The sequence below is a fragment of the Physeter macrocephalus genome, chromosome 11, assembly GCF_002837175.3.
Source record: "Physeter macrocephalus isolate SW-GA chromosome 11, ASM283717v5, whole genome shotgun sequence".
Classification (NCBI taxonomy): domain Eukaryota; kingdom Metazoa; phylum Chordata; class Mammalia; order Artiodactyla; family Physeteridae; genus Physeter; species Physeter macrocephalus.
Window position 1 is genome coordinate 181,013,606 of NC_041224.1, and position 18,393 is coordinate 181,031,998.

At 47.4% G+C, this 18,393-nt stretch overlaps 1 protein-coding gene across 1 annotated transcript in view; it reads left to right on the top strand.

Annotated features, from left to right (window-relative positions):
• The window catches only part of TDRD9 (tudor domain containing 9), a 130,448-nt gene that overhangs the window by 72,699 nt on the left and 39,356 nt on the right, over nucleotides 1-18,393 (top strand). Inside the window, exons 9-13 of the mRNA XM_007128400.2 lie at nucleotides 433-497; nucleotides 2,251-2,305; nucleotides 2,456-2,540; nucleotides 3,901-3,958; nucleotides 5,743-5,847. Coding sequence (XP_007128462.2) covers nucleotides 433-497; nucleotides 2,251-2,305; nucleotides 2,456-2,540; nucleotides 3,901-3,958; nucleotides 5,743-5,847 — 368 coding nt within the window. The remainder of the gene's footprint in view (nucleotides 1-432; nucleotides 498-2,250; nucleotides 2,306-2,455; nucleotides 2,541-3,900; nucleotides 3,959-5,742; nucleotides 5,848-18,393) is intronic.

The following is an 18,393-nucleotide window of genomic DNA, read 5'->3' on the forward strand; positions in this document are numbered from 1 at the left end:
CGGTACGCAGGCCTCTCACCGTTGCGGCCTCTCCCGTTGCGGAGCACAGGCTCCGGACGCGCAGGCTCAGCGGCCATGGCTCACGGGCCCAGCCGCTCCACGGCATGTGGGATCTTCCGGGACCAGGGCACGAACCCGTGTCCCCTGCATCGGCAGGAGGACTCCCAACCACTGTGCCACCAGGGAAGCCCGATAGTGAGTTTTAATGGGAGAAAGTAGTCAAGAGGCTTGGAGTCCCTTGGGTGATCCTGGGGCTTTGGACAGTGTCTCACGTCCTGGGGCCCCTGTGTTTTCTTATGTAAAAGAAGGAAAATTATACTCGATGACCTAGATGTAAGAACCTTTCAGGGTCAGAAGCCATAATATGAGGATTCTGGAAAAACAGTGGCTACTTACCCTTGATTAATATTTGTGCGCTTCACATTTTAACAGGACCAAGACCTGGTCGGGCACCCCGTTTGTGTCAGAGCGGAGCAGTGTGTTGGTGTTTCTGCCAGGTGAGTGTCATTCTTTCGTGATCTAGAATCTGCACTGGATGGAGACTAGTTTGTGTCTCGCACATATTGTGAAATACGGTATTTGTAGTGCGGGTTTATTCTTTTTAGACTCTGGGAATGTGAATAAACGTGATTTTCAGTTTGACTTCTTACTATAACCTTTGTGTTGCTAAAAACGTTGATAATGAACAGTTTAACTTTTTGAGGGCAGTCTGACCCCCTTCAGAAAAAATTGGCTATGTTAAATTTGCTCTTTCATATATATGGTTATAAATGTGAAGTAATTGTCATCAATCTTTATTTAAAGCTTATTTAATAATAATATCATTATTGTAATACCATGAAAATCATCAAGGTAGCCCTTGAGTTCCTTTTTCTTCAGTATTTGACAAAATAATCTCTTAAGATACTTAAAGATTAATTTTTGTTAAATTGTACTTTTTCAAAATGATGATTTTGATTTTTTAATCAAGTGGTATAGCTTGATGAAACCTTATGACAATAATTCATGTATTTTTTGTTGTTGGAAGGTAATATGTAGAACATATGAGTATTTGTGCTAATTGTGGTGGAGAACAAAAAGCATGAATAAAAGTAACATTTTACTTTGGAATGCAACATGAGAGTTTAAAACTTTGATCATGTTTTGCTTAGGTTGATACGGATTAGTTTTATATCCAGAAAACAAGCATTAGCTGACAGTGGGATGGAGTTGCATTTGTCCCAATAAATATTTGTCAGTGATTGCTGTGTGCATAATATTGTATCAAGGAAGAAATGACCAAAGGAGAGTCAGGGCAGTACTATCTTAAGAACACCTGGTCTGAAATAAATGCTTTCTAACTGCTAAACATTGCCTGAATAAAATATGTATAAATGATATTTTACAGTTTAGTTTGTTGTTTGTCTTTTATGTGTTTATGTGAGTTCATTTGACAATACATTTATTTCATTAATTGATCTTTTGGGAATGGTTCTGTGTTAGTTTTTTTAGGGCTTCTGTAACAAAGTGCTATAAACCGGAAGGCTTAGAACAAGAGAAATTTATTCTTTCACTCTGCTGGAGACTAGAAGTTCAAATTCAAGGTGTCAGCAGGGCCCTGCGCCCTCTGAGGCTCTGGGTAGAATCCTTCCTTGACTCTTCCCAGCTTCTCTTGGCCACCAGTCTTTGGCCTTCCTTGGCTTGTGGCCACAATACTTCTATCTCTGCCTTGATCGTTACATGGCGTTTTCTGTGCGGGTGTCTTCTTACGAGGACACCAGTCCTATTGGAATAAAGGCCTATTTTTCTCCACTGTGACCTCATCTTAACTAATTATATCTGCAGTCCTGCTTTATTTACAAATATGAACCTTATGAAAAAAAATTTAACACATCTCTGTGACGAAGACTTTTTAAATATTATTTTTTGGTTGTAAAATTTTGCATAATCAAAGTGGGGCATTTGGAAAACCAGTGGGGGGAAGAGAGGAATGTAAAATTACTCATCTCATATGGCCAGCACTCACAGGCAGTCATTGCTGTGGGAAGGAAAACATAGAAAGAATATGGTTTTTCTCATATTTTTGAGTTACTCATTATGCATTTTTCACTTGTAATTCTGATATATTTAGGTGAAGAGGATAAAAAAGTCAGATAAAATGAATTGGTAGAGCCGTATTTATAAAAGATGTCATCTTAATTTAAAGGTTGATTTTTAGAAATAAATACAAATCTTTTTTTTTTTTCCCCTTCCACTTTTTTTCTTCCCTAGGTCTGGGTGAAATAAACTATATGCATGAACTTCTCACAAACATGGTTCATAAAAGGTGTGTTTAAAATGATACTGTTGTATTTTTACTTGTAAAGCATTGTATTGTTTCTAGCTTAAATAATTTTAGTGATCTCAGTGAGTAGTTATTCATTTTCATATATATCTACTCTTTATGGATATTTTATTTCATTTACTTCTTTCTTAGGTTACAGGTCTACCCACTCCATTCAAGTGTGACTTTGGAAGAACAGAATAATGTGTTTTTAAGTCCAGTGCCTGGGTACAGAAAGGTAGGACAGCTGGGAGACCAGTTCTGAGCACTTAGGTACATTTTTCTTAGAGACTCTGCTAATGAGAAGTGCTGACATTCCAGCTGTTTGTACGATATGTTCTGTAGCTAAACAAGCACTTGCCTGATGAGCCAAGTATGTTATTTCATTTTGTCTTTATTTTATAAATCAGTTTGCTAAGGTTTTTTATTTCCTCAGCCTCAGGACATTGTTTCTAGTGGATTTCAGTGCCTCTTACCTGCAGCAGTTCTCAAACTGTGGGACTGTCCTCTTGTCCCTGGCACTGCTCTGGAGATTTTGGCTAGAACCCACATTCTTAGTCCTGGTTTAAGAGTATTTCTTTAATTTTCTTTTTTATGTGTGAATGATGGGATTGTCTTATCACAACCCTTCTGGTGCTGCCTGAGATCATCAGGGACCCCAGACATGCAGGCCAGCCCCCTTGATTCCAGTGAGAAGGTCCTGCCTCTCTAGGGGCAGCCTAGACCTTGCATGGCAGCTCGGGGCTCTTCTGAACTGCAGGCCTTCCTGGGGACTTGGGCTTGGTTGTGCTCTGCGCCCCTGGGTAATTCCAGGACCCCCTGAAGCTATCCTATCTGAGGGCGGGGGGAGCGGTCTTTGCCCTGTTTCTTGCCTGCCGCTTTTATGAACCTTCTGTGTTGCATGGGCCTAGTTTTCTGTACATCGGGGGCTTCCACTGGACCCCTGGAATGATTCCACCAGGAAAAGGCTGTATCTTAACATTGAGGTGTAGGGGTTAAGAGCATGTGTGGGGAGTTGGACAGATGACATGGGTCTCTGTCCCCTGTAGGTGTGGGCCTCTGAGCACATCACTTCTCAGACTTAATTTTACTGTTTGAAAGTAGAGTCGATAATATTTACCTTGCAGAGCTGTTAAGAAGGTTAATTATAATACTATATGTCCGTACTTAAATTGTGGTAGTGCTACAGTGCCTGACATGAAGTAGGTGTCCAATGATTGGATGCCGGTACTACAGGTAATAGCTAATATTGATTGAGCACTTGGTTCACGCCCGGAGCAGTTCTAAGCATTTCACATTTATTAACTCAAGTAATAGGGAAGATATTATTGTTATCTCCATTTTATAGATGAGAAAACTGAGGTTAAGTAGTCCAGGGTCCTAGGCTGGGGTGGAGCAGAGCTGGGATTCAGAGCAGGTTTGGCTGCTGAGCCCGCACTGCACTGACTCCTCCTCCTCGTCCCCCGGCCCCGGACCCTTGACTAACTGTGACTTCTGTATGAAATAGAAAAAATGGCTCATTTCAAAATTTGAGCCCAGTACCTGATGATTTCCTGTATATAGTGAGCATGTCACATTCTGTTTTTGATGTTTGATAGATCATTCTGTCCACCAACATTGCGGAGAGTTCTGTCACGGTTCCAGACGTCAAATATGGTGAGATCCTGCCGTTTTCCTCACAACGTAAACCATAGTATTTGTAGCCTGTGTGTCCCTCAGGAGTTGTCCTACCCCGTCTCTTCCCCTGTTCTGGAGGAGAGAATGTAGGAAAGCGGGTTCCGAAGTTCCTCCTGTACTTCTCTCTCCCCCGCCCTCCTCTGAGCTCACGTGTCCGTTCAGCCCGGCAGCCTCTGCGGCGCAGCGCCTAACGCACACAGGAAGCGATCGGGGGCGTTCCCGGGGCGCTGTGGGTGCTAGGAGCGCTTTGGGGCTGCCCCCCTGGACATAGGGACTGGAGGGGGGAGCCCTCCGCCCCGTTGCTGCAGGTCGTTGAGAAAGACACCGCGGCAGCTCGGGGTGAGGCCACTTGTAGTCTGGTCTCCCACGTGTGTGTCCTTGATGACGTTGTGAGGCTGCGGTAGTTCACGCTCGGGAGCCTGACGCTTGCCGGGCGCTCTTCTCGGCGGTAGGCAGGCGTATGGGGCGAGTGAGGCGTGTTGTCTTCTGGTGGGAGAGCCAGGCGGTCAGCAGGGGAAAAAATAGGTGCAATTTCAGGTCGAGGCCGATGGTATGTAGGGAAATCAATCAGAGAAAGGGGTTACAGTTAATTGGGTAAATGACCTTTTAGATGGGGCGATGTGGGAACACCTCTGTGAGGACGTGATAACTGAGAAGGCGTGACCTGGGCGGGGAGCGAGCATGGAAAGAGGCGGGACGGCGTGGGGAGCAGGTGCGAGCAGCAGCAAGGCGGCCGCGTGGCTGGGACAGGTCAGCGGGCGCCGCGGCGGCGCTCCGTCTGTGCCCGCGGCCGTCCAGGTGCGGGGCGGACAGTGCACAAACGGGCGACGCGCCGTTCTCCTGACACGTGGGGGGCGGGTGTTGACACGCAGGCCCTCAGTTAGACAGACACCCACGTGCCGTCAGGTAGACTGCGGCATGTCCAGAGGAAGGGGCGGAGGAGCCGGGCAGGGGTCAGGGAGGGGCAGCCAGCGGCCAGTGGGGGCATCTGCGGGAAGGGCGTTTCTGCAGAAGGGACAGGAGGCGCCAAGTCCCTGAAGGAAGAGCGCGGGACGGCCGGGCGAGCTGGACGGGGCGAGGTCAGGGGGGTCACGGGCACCAGGCGTCGAGGCCGCCAGGGCATCGGAGACTCCAGCTCTTCCCGAGGGAGCCGGGGACGTCAGCGACTCGTGAGGGAGGAACGACGGCGCGTCAGGTCCGCTGGACAGCCTGTGGGAAGTGGCGCTGAGGGGCAGGCCGAGCCCGTGGCAGACGGGGACAGGAGCCAGCACCACCCCGCCAGCTCTCCTGCTCTCCTCCGAGGGACGGGGAGGGCCTGTCCTGGGAAGAGCTGCAGGGGCTCCTGTCCCCGGGTTTTACAGGTGAGGACACTGCAGCACAGAGATGCTGAGCAGCTGTCCCCCGCCCCGCCAGCACACACACGGGATTGGGACCTGGCAGTCCCCCACTTTAGCTGTGTTTCTGCGCAGCCCCGTGAGGCCGGCCTGTCGCTGCAGCCCGCGTAGGCTCGTATTATGACGTGTGGGCTCTTACAGGGCATGTGTTCTTTCTGCCCAGACTCCCAGGAATTAGAAGAAAGAATGTGAGCCCAGCCTCCCCGTCCTAGGCAGTCAGGAATGGCTGGTGCATTTCCAGAGGCTTCTGTGTGTACACTAATTCTAAAGGCTGTGTGTTTCGTAAATTGTCTTATTGCTATGCATTGTGATTGTTACACAACTATTTCTTGCTAGCCTGGTATTTACATTACCTTTTTTAAATGACAGTTATAGATTTTTGTTTGACTAGAACTCTGGTTTGTGATGAAGATACGAATTACCAGAGCCTGCGATTGAGTTGGGCCTCTAAAACCAGTTGTGATCAGAGAAAAGGTAAGGCATTTGTGTTCCAGCACAATAATAGGAGTTGGTGGCGCATTCGGGTGTCTTCTTGAATTTTTTGCTTTTTGTACGTTTAGTCTTATTCAGAGATTTCCTTTATCGGAACCGGTTTTAAGTTCTAAGCAGCAGCATTTCATACTGTCAGACTCGCTGTTCAAATGCACGATCCTCCTCGTGTCCATTGAAGTAGGTAGGAGCCTTTGCGCACACTGGACGAGCGGTCCTGTCATCTTTCACGGTGACGAGTTACGGAAGCCGTGAGGGTCACTGGTTAATTGCTGCTCGTCCTTCCTCTGACTTCTCTCCAAGTTTTGATCCTTCTGGGATGATTTTTTCCTGAGCTGAGCTGACTCCACGGAGGGGTCAGCCTTTTCTGCGAGTGCACATGGCGTATTGCTGGGGAGACGAGGGTGTGGAGTCGTTTGTCGGGGCCTGGGTGTCGGGGTGGGGGGCGCTTTAGCCACAGTGACCATGCAGTTGCCTGTGGGAAGTGGCTCCAGGGCACAGCCTTCTCGCCATGGACTGAGATGCAGCTTGTGCTTTATGAGAGAGCCTTCGGGGAGGACAGCTGAAGGACTGCTCCAAGGATACCTGTTGGGTTGGGTCATAAAGCTGCCACATCAAAAAACAGAGCAGAGGCCACATTTCCGAATGCTCGCCACGGGCCAGGCACGAGTCTAAGTATTTTCCGTGTACTTACGCATTTACCCCTCATTCCCCCAGTGAGGTACCCGCTGTTAACACCCGGACTTCTCAGTGGTGCAGCCGACACACAGAAGGAGTAGCCTGCTCGGGTTACCCTGGGAAGTGCTGGGACCGAGACTAGGACCCAGACGTACGGCTACAGCCCGCAACTTTAACCGTGTTGTCGTGTTACCTCTCTTGAAATGACTTGTCTGGAGAGGGATTAAGAGAGAATGATTAAGGGACTTCCCTGGTGGGGCAGTGGTTAAGAATCTGCCTGCCAGTGCAAGGGACATGGGTTCGAGCCCTGATCCCACAGGCTGTGGAGCAACTAAACTCATGTGCCATGCCACAACTACTGAGCCCGCGCCCCTCAACAAGAGAAGCCACCGCAGTGAGAAGCCCACGCACCGCAACGAAGAGTAGCCCCCACTCGCTGCAACTAAAGCCCACGCGCAGCAATGAAGACCCAACACGGCCCCCCAAAAATTAATTAATTAATTAATTTTTGGGGGGCCGTGTTGGGTCTTCATTGCTGCGCGTGGGCTTTAGTTGCAGCGAGTGGGGGCTACTCTTCGTTGCGGTGCGTGGGCTTCTCACTGCGGTGGCTTCTCTTGTTGAGGGGCGCGGGCTCAGTAGTTGTGGCATGGCACATGAGTTTAGTTGCTCCACAGCCTGTGGGATCAGGGCTCGAACCCATGTCCCTTGCACTGGCAGGCAGATTCTTAACCACTGCCCCACCAGGGAAGTCCCTTAATCATTCTCTCTTAATCCCTCTCCAGACAAGTCATTTCAAGAGAGGTAACACGACAACACGGTTAAAGTTGCGGGCTGTAGCCGTACGTCTGGGTCCTAGTCTCGGTCCCAGCACTTCCCAGGGTAACCCGAGCAGGCTACTCCTTCTGTGTGTCGGCTGCACCACTGAGAAGTCCGGGTGTTAACAGCGGGTACCTCACTGGGGGAATGAGGGGTAAATGCGTAAGTACACGGAAAATACTTAGACTCGTGCCTGGCCCGTGGCGAGCATTCGGAAATGTGGCCTCTGCTCTGTTTTTTGATGTGGCAGCTTTATGACCCAACCCAACAGGTATCCTTGGAGCAGTCCTTCAGCTGTCCTCCCCGAAGGCTCTCTCATAAAGCACAAGCTGCATCTCAGTCCATGGCGAGAAGGCTGTGCCCTGGAGCCACTTCCCACAGGCAACTGCATGGTCACTGTGGCTAAAGCGCCCCCCACCCCGACACCCAGGCCCCGACAAACGACTCCACACCCTCGTCTCCCCAGCAATACGCCATGTGCACTCGCAGAAAAGGCTGACCCCTCCGTGGAGTCAGCTCAGCTCAGGAAAAAATCATCCCAGAAGGATCAAAACTTGGAGAGAAGTCAGAGGAAGGACGAGCAGCAATTAACCAGTGACCCTCACGGCTTCCGTAACTCGTCACCGTGAAAGATGACAGGACCGCTCGTCCAGTGTGCGCAAAGGCTCCTACCTACTTCAATGGACACGAGGAGGATCGTGCATTTGAACAGCGAGTCTGACAGTATGAATCAAAGAGCTAGGTTTTTGTTTTTCTTTTTCTATTTCATTGATTTCCACTCTAATCTTTATTTTTTTCTTGGAACAGTCAAGAAACAACAATCCATGCTGTGCCTGGGAAGAGTAACCACAGAGAAAGAGGAGGGGATGAGAGGGGTAAACTAGTAACTGCAGCTCCGTGGCTCTTTGTCCCGTTTGTTCTTGTCATGGTCTTACTGCTGAACTGAAGGGTCTGATTTCCTTGTTTCTTGTCTGTCTCTCTAGCTAGAATGTAAGCTCCAAAGAGTGGGGACCTTGTCTGTCTTTCTGCTGTGCCTGCCTGCATGGAGGAGGGCCTGGCCCAGGGGAGGGGCTAAAGGGTTTGTGGAGGAATGAAAGTTCTCACTTCATGCAACATGAATATGTTGATAGCAGCAGGGAGGCCAGAGGACAGTTTGAGATCTTGGTCTATAAAAATGCTTTCTAATAAGTTTGGATTCCTTAGAGTTTAAGTTTTGTTTGTAGTAGTTTTTCTAAATGTTTTGTATTTTGAGGTTCTGGATTACAGTAACTGAATTTCAAAGAAGACTTTTGTGAATAGTGAGTTTTGTTTTGTTTTGTTTTTTTTGCGGTACGCAGGCCTCTCACCGTTGCGGCCTCTCCCGTTGCGGAGCACAGGCTCCGGACGCGCAGGCTCAGCGGCCATGGCTCACGGGCCCAGCCGCTCCACGGCATGTGGGATCTTCCGGGACCAGGGCACGAACCCGTGTCCCCTGCATCGGCAGGAGGACTCCCAACCACTGTGCCACCAGGGAAGCCCGATAGTGAGTTTTAATGGGAGAAAGTAGTCAAGAGGCTTGGAGTCCCTTGGGTGATCCTGGGGCTTTGGACAGTGTCTCACGTCCTGGGGCCCCTGTGTTTTCTTATGTAAAAGAAGGAAAATTATACTCGATGACCTAGATGTAAGAACCTTTCAGGGTCAGAAGCCATAATATGAGGATTCTGGAAAAACAGTGGCTACTTACCCTTGATTAATATTTGTGCGCTTCACATTTTAACAGGACCAAGACCTGGTCGGGCACCCCGTTTGTGTCAGAGCGGAGCAGTGTGTTGGTGTTTCTGCCAGGTGAGTGTCATTCTTTCGTGATCTAGAATCTGCACTGGATGGAGACTAGTTTGTGTCTCGCACATATTGTGAAATACGGTATTTGTAGTGCGGGTTTATTCTTTTTAGACTCTGGGAATGTGAATAAACGTGATTTTCAGTTTGACTTCTTACTATAACCTTTGTGTTGCTAAAAACGTTGATAATGAACAGTTTAACTTTTTGAGGGCAGTCTGACCCCCTTCAGAAAAAATTGGCTATGTTAAATTTGCTCTTTCATATATATGGTTATAAATGTGAAGTAATTGTCATCAATCTTTATTTAAAGCTTATTTAATAATAATATCATTATTGTAATACCATGAAAATCATCAAGGTAGCCCTTGAGTTCCTTTTTCTTCAGTATTTGACAAAATAATCTCTTAAGATACTTAAAGATTAATTTTTGTTAAATTGTACTTTTTCAAAATGATGATTTTGATTTTTTAATCAAGTGGTATAGCTTGATGAAACCTTATGACAATAATTCATGTATTTTTTGTTGTTGGAAGGTAATATGTAGAACATATGAGTATTTGTGCTAATTGTGGTGGAGAACAAAAAGCATGAATAAAAGTAACATTTTACTTTGGAATGCAACATGAGAGTTTAAAACTTTGATCATGTTTTGCTTAGGTTGATACGGATTAGTTTTATATCCAGAAAACAAGCATTAGCTGACAGTGGGATGGAGTTGCATTTGTCCCAATAAATATTTGTCAGTGATTGCTGTGTGCATAATATTGTATCAAGGAAGAAATGACCAAAGGAGAGTCAGGGCAGTACTATCTTAAGAACACCTGGTCTGAAATAAATGCTTTCTAACTGCTAAACATTGCCTGAATAAAATATGTATAAATGATATTTTACAGTTTAGTTTGTTGTTTGTCTTTTATGTGTTTATGTGAGTTCATTTGACAATACATTTATTTCATTAATTGATCTTTTGGGAATGGTTCTGTGTTAGTTTTTTTAGGGCTTCTGTAACAAAGTGCTATAAACCGGAAGGCTTAGAACAAGAGAAATTTATTCTTTCACTCTGCTGGAGACTAGAAGTTCAAATTCAAGGTGTCAGCAGGGCCCTGCGCCCTCTGAGGCTCTGGGTAGAATCCTTCCTTGACTCTTCCCAGCTTCTCTTGGCCACCAGTCTTTGGCCTTCCTTGGCTTGTGGCCACAATACTTCTATCTCTGCCTTGATCGTTACATGGCGTTTTCTGTGCGGGTGTCTTCTTACGAGGACACCAGTCCTATTGGAATAAAGGCCTATTTTTCTCCACTGTGACCTCATCTTAACTAATTATATCTGCAGTCCTGCTTTATTTACAAATATGAACCTTATGAAAAAAAATTTAACACATCTCTGTGACGAAGACTTTTTAAATATTATTTTTTGGTTGTAAAATTTTGCATAATCAAAGTGGGGCATTTGGAAAACCAGTGGGGGGAAGAGAGGAATGTAAAATTACTCATCTCATATGGCCAGCACTCACAGGCAGTCATTGCTGTGGGAAGGAAAACATAGAAAGAATATGGTTTTTCTCATATTTTTGAGTTACTCATTATGCATTTTTCACTTGTAATTCTGATATATTTAGGTGAAGAGGATAAAAAAGTCAGATAAAATGAATTGGTAGAGCCGTATTTATAAAAGATGTCATCTTAATTTAAAGGTTGATTTTTAGAAATAAATACAAATCTTTTTTTTTTTTCCCCTTCCACTTTTTTTCTTCCCTAGGTCTGGGTGAAATAAACTATATGCATGAACTTCTCACAAACATGGTTCATAAAAGGTGTGTTTAAAATGATACTGTTGTATTTTTACTTGTAAAGCATTGTATTGTTTCTAGCTTAAATAATTTTAATGATCTCAGTGAGTAGTTATTCATTTTCATATATATCTGCTCTTTATGGATATTTTATTTCATTTACTTCTTTCTTAGGTTACAGGTCTACCCACTCCATTCAAGTGTGACTTTGGAAGAACAGAATAATGTGTTTTTAAGTCCAGTGCCTGGGTACAGAAAGGTAGGACAGCTGGGAGACCAGTTCTGAGCACTTAGGTACATTTTTCTTAGAGACTCTGCTAATGAGAAGTGCTGACATTCCAGCTGTTTGTACGATATGTTCTGTAGCTAAACAAGCACTTGCCTGATGAGCCAAGTATGTTATTTCATTTTGTCTTTATTTTATAAATCAGTTTGCTAAGGTTTTTTATTTCCTCAGCCTCAGGACATTGTTTCTAGTGGATTTCAGTGCCTCTTACCTGCAGCAGTTCTCAAACTGTGGGACTGTCCTCTTGTCCCTGGCACTGCTCTGGAGATTTTGGCTAGAACCCACATTCTTAGTCCTGGTTTAAGAGTATTTCTTTAATTTTCTTTTTTATGTGTGAATGATGGGATTGTCTTATCACAACCCTTCTGGTGCTGCCTGAGATCATCAGGGACCCCAGACATGCAGGCCAGCCCCCTTGATTCCAGTGAGAAGGTCCTGCCTCTCTAGGGGCAGCCTAGACCTTGCATGGCAGCTCGGGGCTCTTCTGAACTGCAGGCCTTCCTGGGGACTTGGGCTTGGTTGTGCTCTGCGCCCCTGGGTAATTCCAGGACCCCCTGAAGCTATCCTATCTGAGGGCGGGGGGAGCGGTCTTTGCCCTGTTTCTTGCCTGCCGCTTTTATGAACCTTCTGTGTTGCATGGGCCTAGTTTTCTGTACATCGGGGGCTTCCACTGGACCCCTGGAATGATTCCACCAGGAAAAGGCTGTATCTTAACATTGAGGTGTAGGGGTTAAGAGCATGTGTGGGGAGTTGGACAGATGACATGGGTCTCTGTCCCCTGTAGGTGTGGGCCTCTGAGCACATCACTTCTCAGACTTAATTTTACTGTTGGAAAGTAGAGTCGATAATATTTACCTTGCAGAGCTGTTAAGAAGGTTAATTATAATACTATATGTCCGTACTTAAATTGTGGTAGTGCTACAGTGCCTGACATGAAGTAGGTGTCCAATGATTGGATGCCGGTACTACAGGTAATAGCTAATATTGATTGAGCACTTGGTTCACGCCCGGAGCAGTTCTAAGCATTTCACATTTATTAACTCAAGTAATAGGGAAGATATTATTGTTATCTCCATTTTATAGATGAGAAAACTGAGGTTAAGTAGTCCAGGGTCCTAGGCTGGGGTGGAGCAGAGCTGGGATTCAGAGCAGGTTTGGCTGCTGAGCCCGCACTGCACTGACTCCTCCTCCTCGTCCCCCGGCCCCGGACCCTTGACTAACTGTGACTTCTGTATGAAATAGAAAAAATGGCTCATTTCAAAATTTGAGCCCAGTACCTGATGATTTCCTGTATATAGTGAGCATGTCACATTCTGTTTTTGATGTTTGATAGATCATTCTGTCCACCAACATTGCGGAGAGTTCTGTCACGGTTCCAGACGTCAAATATGGTGAGATCCTGCCGTTTTCCTCACAACGTAAACCATAGTATTTGTAGCCTGTGTGTCCCTCAGGAGTTGTCCTACCCCGTCTCTTCCCCTGTTCTGGAGGAGAGAATGTAGGAAAGCGGGTTCCGAAGTTCCTCCTGTACTTCTCTCTCCCCCGCCCTCCTCTGAGCTCACGTGTCCGTTCAGCCCGGCAGCCTCTGCGGCGCAGCGCCTAACGCACACAGGAAGCGATCGGGGGCGTTCCCGGGGCGCTGTGGGTGCTAGGAGCGCTTTGGGGCTGCCCCCCTGGACATAGGGACTGGAGGGGGGAGCCCTCCGCCCCGTTGCTGCAGGTCGTTGAGAAAGACACCGCGGCAGCTCGGGGTGAGGCCACTTGTAGTCTGGTCTCCCACGTGTGTGTCCTTGATGACGTTGTGAGGCTGCGGTAGTTCACGCTCGGGAGCCTGACGCTTGCCGGGCGCTCTTCTCGGCGGTAGGCAGGCGTATGGGGCGAGTGAGGCGTGTTGTCTTCTGGTGGGAGAGCCAGGCGGTCAGCAGGGGAAAAAATAGGTGCAATTTCAGGTCGAGGCCGATGGTATGTAGGGAAATCAATCAGAGAAAGGGGTTACAGTTAATTGGGTAAATGACCTTTTAGATGGGGCGATGTGGGAACACCTCTGTGAGGACGTGATAACTGAGAAGGCGTGACCTGGGCGGGGAGCGAGCATGGAAAGAGGCGGGACGGCGTGGGGAGCAGGTGCGAGCAGCAGCAAGGCGGCCGCGTGGCTGGGACAGGTCAGCGGGCGCCGCGGCGGCGCTCCGTCTGTGCCCGCGGCCGTCCAGGTGCGGGGCGGACCGTGCACAAACGGGCGACGCGCCGTTCTCCTGACACGTGGGGGGCGGGTGTTGACACGCAGGCCCTCAGTTAGACAGACACCCACGTGCCGTCAGGTAGACTGCGGCATGTCCAGAGGAAGGGGCGGAGGAGCCGGGCAGGGGTCAGGGAGGGGCAGCCAGCGGCCAGTGGGGGCATCTGCGGGAAGGGCGTTTCTGCAGAAGGGACAGGAGGCGCCAAGTCCCTGAAGGAAGAGCGCGGGACGGCCGGGCGAGCTGGACGGGGCGAGGTCAGGGGGGTCACGGGCACCAGGCGTCGAGGCCGCCAGGGCATCGGAGACTCCAGCTCTTCCCGAGGGAGCCGGGGACGTCAGCGACTCGTGAGGGAGGAACGACGGCGCGTCAGGTCCGCTGGACAGCCTGTGGGAAGTGGCGCTGAGGGGCAGGCCGAGCCCGTGGCAGACGGGGACAGGAGCCAGCACCACCCCGCCAGCTCTCCTGCTCTCCTCCGAGGGACGGGGAGGGCCTGTCCTGGGAAGAGCTGCAGGGGCTCCTGTCCCCGGGTTTTACAGGTGAGGACACTGCAGCACAGAGATGCTGAGCAGCTGTCCCCCGCCCCGCCAGCACACACACGGGATTGGGACCTGGCAGTCCCCCACTTTAGCTGTGTTTCTGCGCAGCCCCGTGAGGCCGGCCTGTCGCTGCAGCCCGCGTAGGCTCGTATTATGACGTGTGGGCTCTTACAGGGCATGTGTTCTTTCTGCCCAGACTCCCAGGAATTAGAAGAAAGAATGTGAGCCCAGCCTCCCCGTCCTAGGCAGTCAGGAATGGCTGGTGCATTTCCAGAGGCTTCTGTGTGTACACTAATTCTAAAGGCTGTGTGTTTCGTAAATTGTCTTATTGCTATGCATTGTGATTGTTACACAACTATTTCTTGCTAGCCTGGTATTTACATTACCTTTTTTAAATGACAGTTATAGATTTTTGTTTGACTAGAACTCTGGTTTGTGATGAAGATACGAATTACCAGAGCCTGCGATTGAGTTGGGCCTCTAAAACCAGTTGTGATCAGAGAAAAGGTAAGGCATTTGTGTTCCAGCACAATAATAGGAGTTGGTGGCGCATTCGGGTGTCTTCTTGAATTTTTTGCTTTTTGTACGTTTAGTCTTATTCAGAGATTTCCTTTATCGGAACCGGTTTTAAGTTCTAAGCAGCAGCATTTCATACTGTCAGACTCGCTGTTCAAATGCACGATCCTCCTCGTGTCCATTGAAGTAGGTAGGAGCCTTTGCGCACACTGGACGAGCGGTCCTGTCATCTTTCACGGTGACGAGTTACGGAAGCCGTGAGGGTCACTGGTTAATTGCTGCTCGTCCTTCCTCTGACTTCTCTCCAAGTTTTGATCCTTCTGGGATGATTTTTTCCTGAGCTGAGCTGACTCCACGGAGGGGTCAGCCTTTTCTGCGAGTGCACATGGCGTATTGCTGGGGAGACGAGGGTGTGGAGTCGTTTGTCGGGGCCTGGGTGTCGGGGTGGGGGGCGCTTTAGCCACAGTGACCATGCAGTTGCCTGTGGGAAGTGGCTCCAGGGCACAGCCTTCTCGCCATGGACTGAGATGCAGCTTGTGCTTTATGAGAGAGCCTTCGGGGAGGACAGCTGAAGGACTGCTCCAAGGATACCTGTTGGGTTGGGTCATAAAGCTGCCACATCAAAAAACAGAGCAGAGGCCACATTTCCGAATGCTCGCCACGGGCCAGGCACGAGTCTAAGTATTTTCCGTGTACTTACGCATTTACCCCTCATTCCCCCAGTGAGGTACCCGCTGTTAACACCCGGACTTCTCAGTGGTGCAGCCGACACACAGAAGGAGTAGCCTGCTCGGGTTACCCTGGGAAGTGCTGGGACCGAGACTAGGACCCAGACGTACGGCTACAGCCCGCAACTTTAACCGTGTTGTCGTGTTACCTCTCTTGAAATGACTTGTCTGGAGAGGGATTAAGAGAGAATGATTAAGGGACTTCCCTGGTGGGGCAGTGGTTAAGAATCTGCCTGCCAGTGCAAGGGACATGGGTTCGAGCCCTGATCCCACAGGCTGTGGAGCAACTAAACTCATGTGCCATGCCACAACTACTGAGCCCGCGCCCCTCAACAAGAGAAGCCACCGCAGTGAGAAGCCCACGCACCGCAACGAAGAGTAGCCCCCACTCGCTGCAACTAAAGCCCACGCGCAGCAATGAAGACCCAACACGGCCCCCCAAAAATTAATTAATTAATTAATTTTAAAAAAAGAGAGAATGATTAAGGAGTCACTGAAGTACTGTCATAGAGAGCTTCTCATCACCTTGGAAAAACCTTATGTATTGTTATAATCATCTCAACCCCCCTCGCCCCCCCCCACCATAAAAAATCCAGAACATAAAACTACGCTTAGAAGAAGTGACTAGAAATACTGTTGGCCAAAAAGTTCGTTTGCTTTTTGCCATAAGGTGTAATGGAAAAAAGCCAACCCAATAGATATAAAAAAATGTTTAAAGTGATTATTTTTGGGTCAGTCTTGAGATTATAGGAATTGTATCCTTTGTCTTTTTGTATGTTCAAAATTTCTACAATTAGAAAATTTTTCCCATACAGGAAGTTGCAAAAATAGTACATAGAGTCCCTTGAACCCTAGCCCCAGCATCTCAGCTTGTTAGTGGTGACACCTCCTACCTCGGTGCAGCGTCAGCCCAAGCAGCTGATGTCAGCCCAGGGCTGGACCGCAGACCCTAGTCAGTTGCCCAGGTTCACACCGTGCAGGCTTCTCTCCCGTTGATCCCATGTGTAGCCACCGCCGCGGTCAGAACACAGAACTGTTCCAGCTGCCTTGAAGGAGCTGCCTGGTGCTGCATCTTTAGTCACACTGTCCCCTGCCACTCTCTGCCGACCTCGAGCCCCTTCGTCATAGCCATAGCTGCGGCCTTTCAAGGACGTTATTTAGGTGGAATCATACCGCATGTAACCTTTTAAGATTGGCTTTTTTCACTCGCTGTAGTGTCCTTAAGCTCCATCCAAGTTGCTGCATGTGTCAAAAGTTTCCTTTTTATTGCTGAATAATATTCCATTGTATTTTGAAAATTAGTAAAGGGAAACCTCACTAAAATGGAGGGGGAGGTCAGAAGGGGGCGCTCTTGTGCATTACCACCTGAAGTACCACTGGAGCTCAGTTACAGGAAGAATGTCAACTTCAGATGCCAACAAGAACCAGCAACAGGAAAGAAACATCAGTTATAGGCCCCAACAGGAAAAACTGTGCCTTGCATCTCCCACAAGAAATCGTCTGCCCCAGCAGCTTGGCCGATGAGAGACTGTCCCCACCCTGAACTCTCGCTGTTCTCCATGGACTTGTGTTCAAGACAGCCCCTCCCAGCTTCCTCCCTTTTCTCTATAAAATAATGTTCCTCTTCTTTATATGGGACTTGCCTGTGGTTTTTGCCATAGCTTGCTTGTCCCAAATTGCAATTCTCTGCTATTTCTGAATAAACCCATTCTGCTGGTAAACGTACTGTTTTTATTTATTTATTTATTTATTTTGAATATTTATTCATTTGGCTGCGCCAGGTCTTAGTTGCGGTACTCGGCATCTTTTAGTTGCGGCACTTGGGGTCTTTTAGTTGTGGCATGCAGGATCTAGTTCCCTGACCAGGGATTGAACCCAGGCCCCCTGCTTTGGGAGCATGGAGTCTTAACCACTGGACCACCAGGGGAGTCCCAATTACTATTTTATTTTTAAGGTCAACAGTACCATTCACCTGTTGAGGGACATTTGAGCTGTTTCTAGTTCTTGGCGATTACAAATAAAGCCACTGTGAATATTGATGTACAAGTTTTTGTGTGGACATAAAATTTCATTTCTCTGGGATAAAAGCCCAGGAGTGCAATTACTGGGTGGTATGGTAAGAATATGTTTACTTTTATAAGAAACTGCCCCAGACTATCTCTTTGGTGGCTGTACCATTTTACAGTTCTACCAGCAATGTGTGAGATCTGTTTTTTTCACATCCTTGCCAGCATTTGGTACACCACTATTTTTTATTTTAGCCATTCTAAAAGGTACATAATAATATCTCATTGCAATTCTAATTTGCATTTCCTGAATGCTAATGAGGTTAAATATCTTTTCTTATGCTTATTTGTCTTCTGTATCTCTTCAGTGAAATGTCTGTTCAAGTCTTTGGCCCATTTTCTAACTGGATTGTTTGTATTTTTATTGTTGAGTTTTGGGAGTTCTTTATATTATATGTACTAGATATAGTCCTTGATTAGATAAGTGGTTTCCAGATATTTCACCCGGTTTATATTTTGTCTTTTAATCCTCTTAACAGGGTATTTCATAGAGAAAAAGTTTTAAATTTTGGTGTGGTCTCATTTATCAGGTTCTCATTTTATGGATCATGCCTCTGGTGTCACATGTAAAACTCTTCATCTAGCCCTAGGTTGCAAAGATTTTTCTCCTGTGTTTTCTTCTAGACATTTCATAGGTATGTTTTGCATTTGTATCTGTGATCCATTTGAATTAACTTTTGTAGATGGTGTGAGGTTTGCTTATGGATGCCCAGTTGTTCCTGCACCACTGTTCTCCTCCCACTGAAGGCTTCTGTACCTTTGTGAAACATCGCTTGGGTGTACTTGTCTGGGTCTATTTCTGATTCTTCATTACGTTCTGTTATCTGTGTGTTTTTCTCTCCACCAACGCCACACTGTCTTGATCACCGTATAGTAAGACTTCTCACGAAACACATGGAGTCCTCCCACTTTATTCTTCATTTTCAGAATCGTTTTAACTGTTCTACTCTGCCTTTCCATATAGACTTTAGAATCATCTTGTCTATCTTCACACACAAAAAAGCCTCCTGTGATTTTGCTAGGAATTGTGTTAACCTGTACATCAGTTTGTGGAGAATTG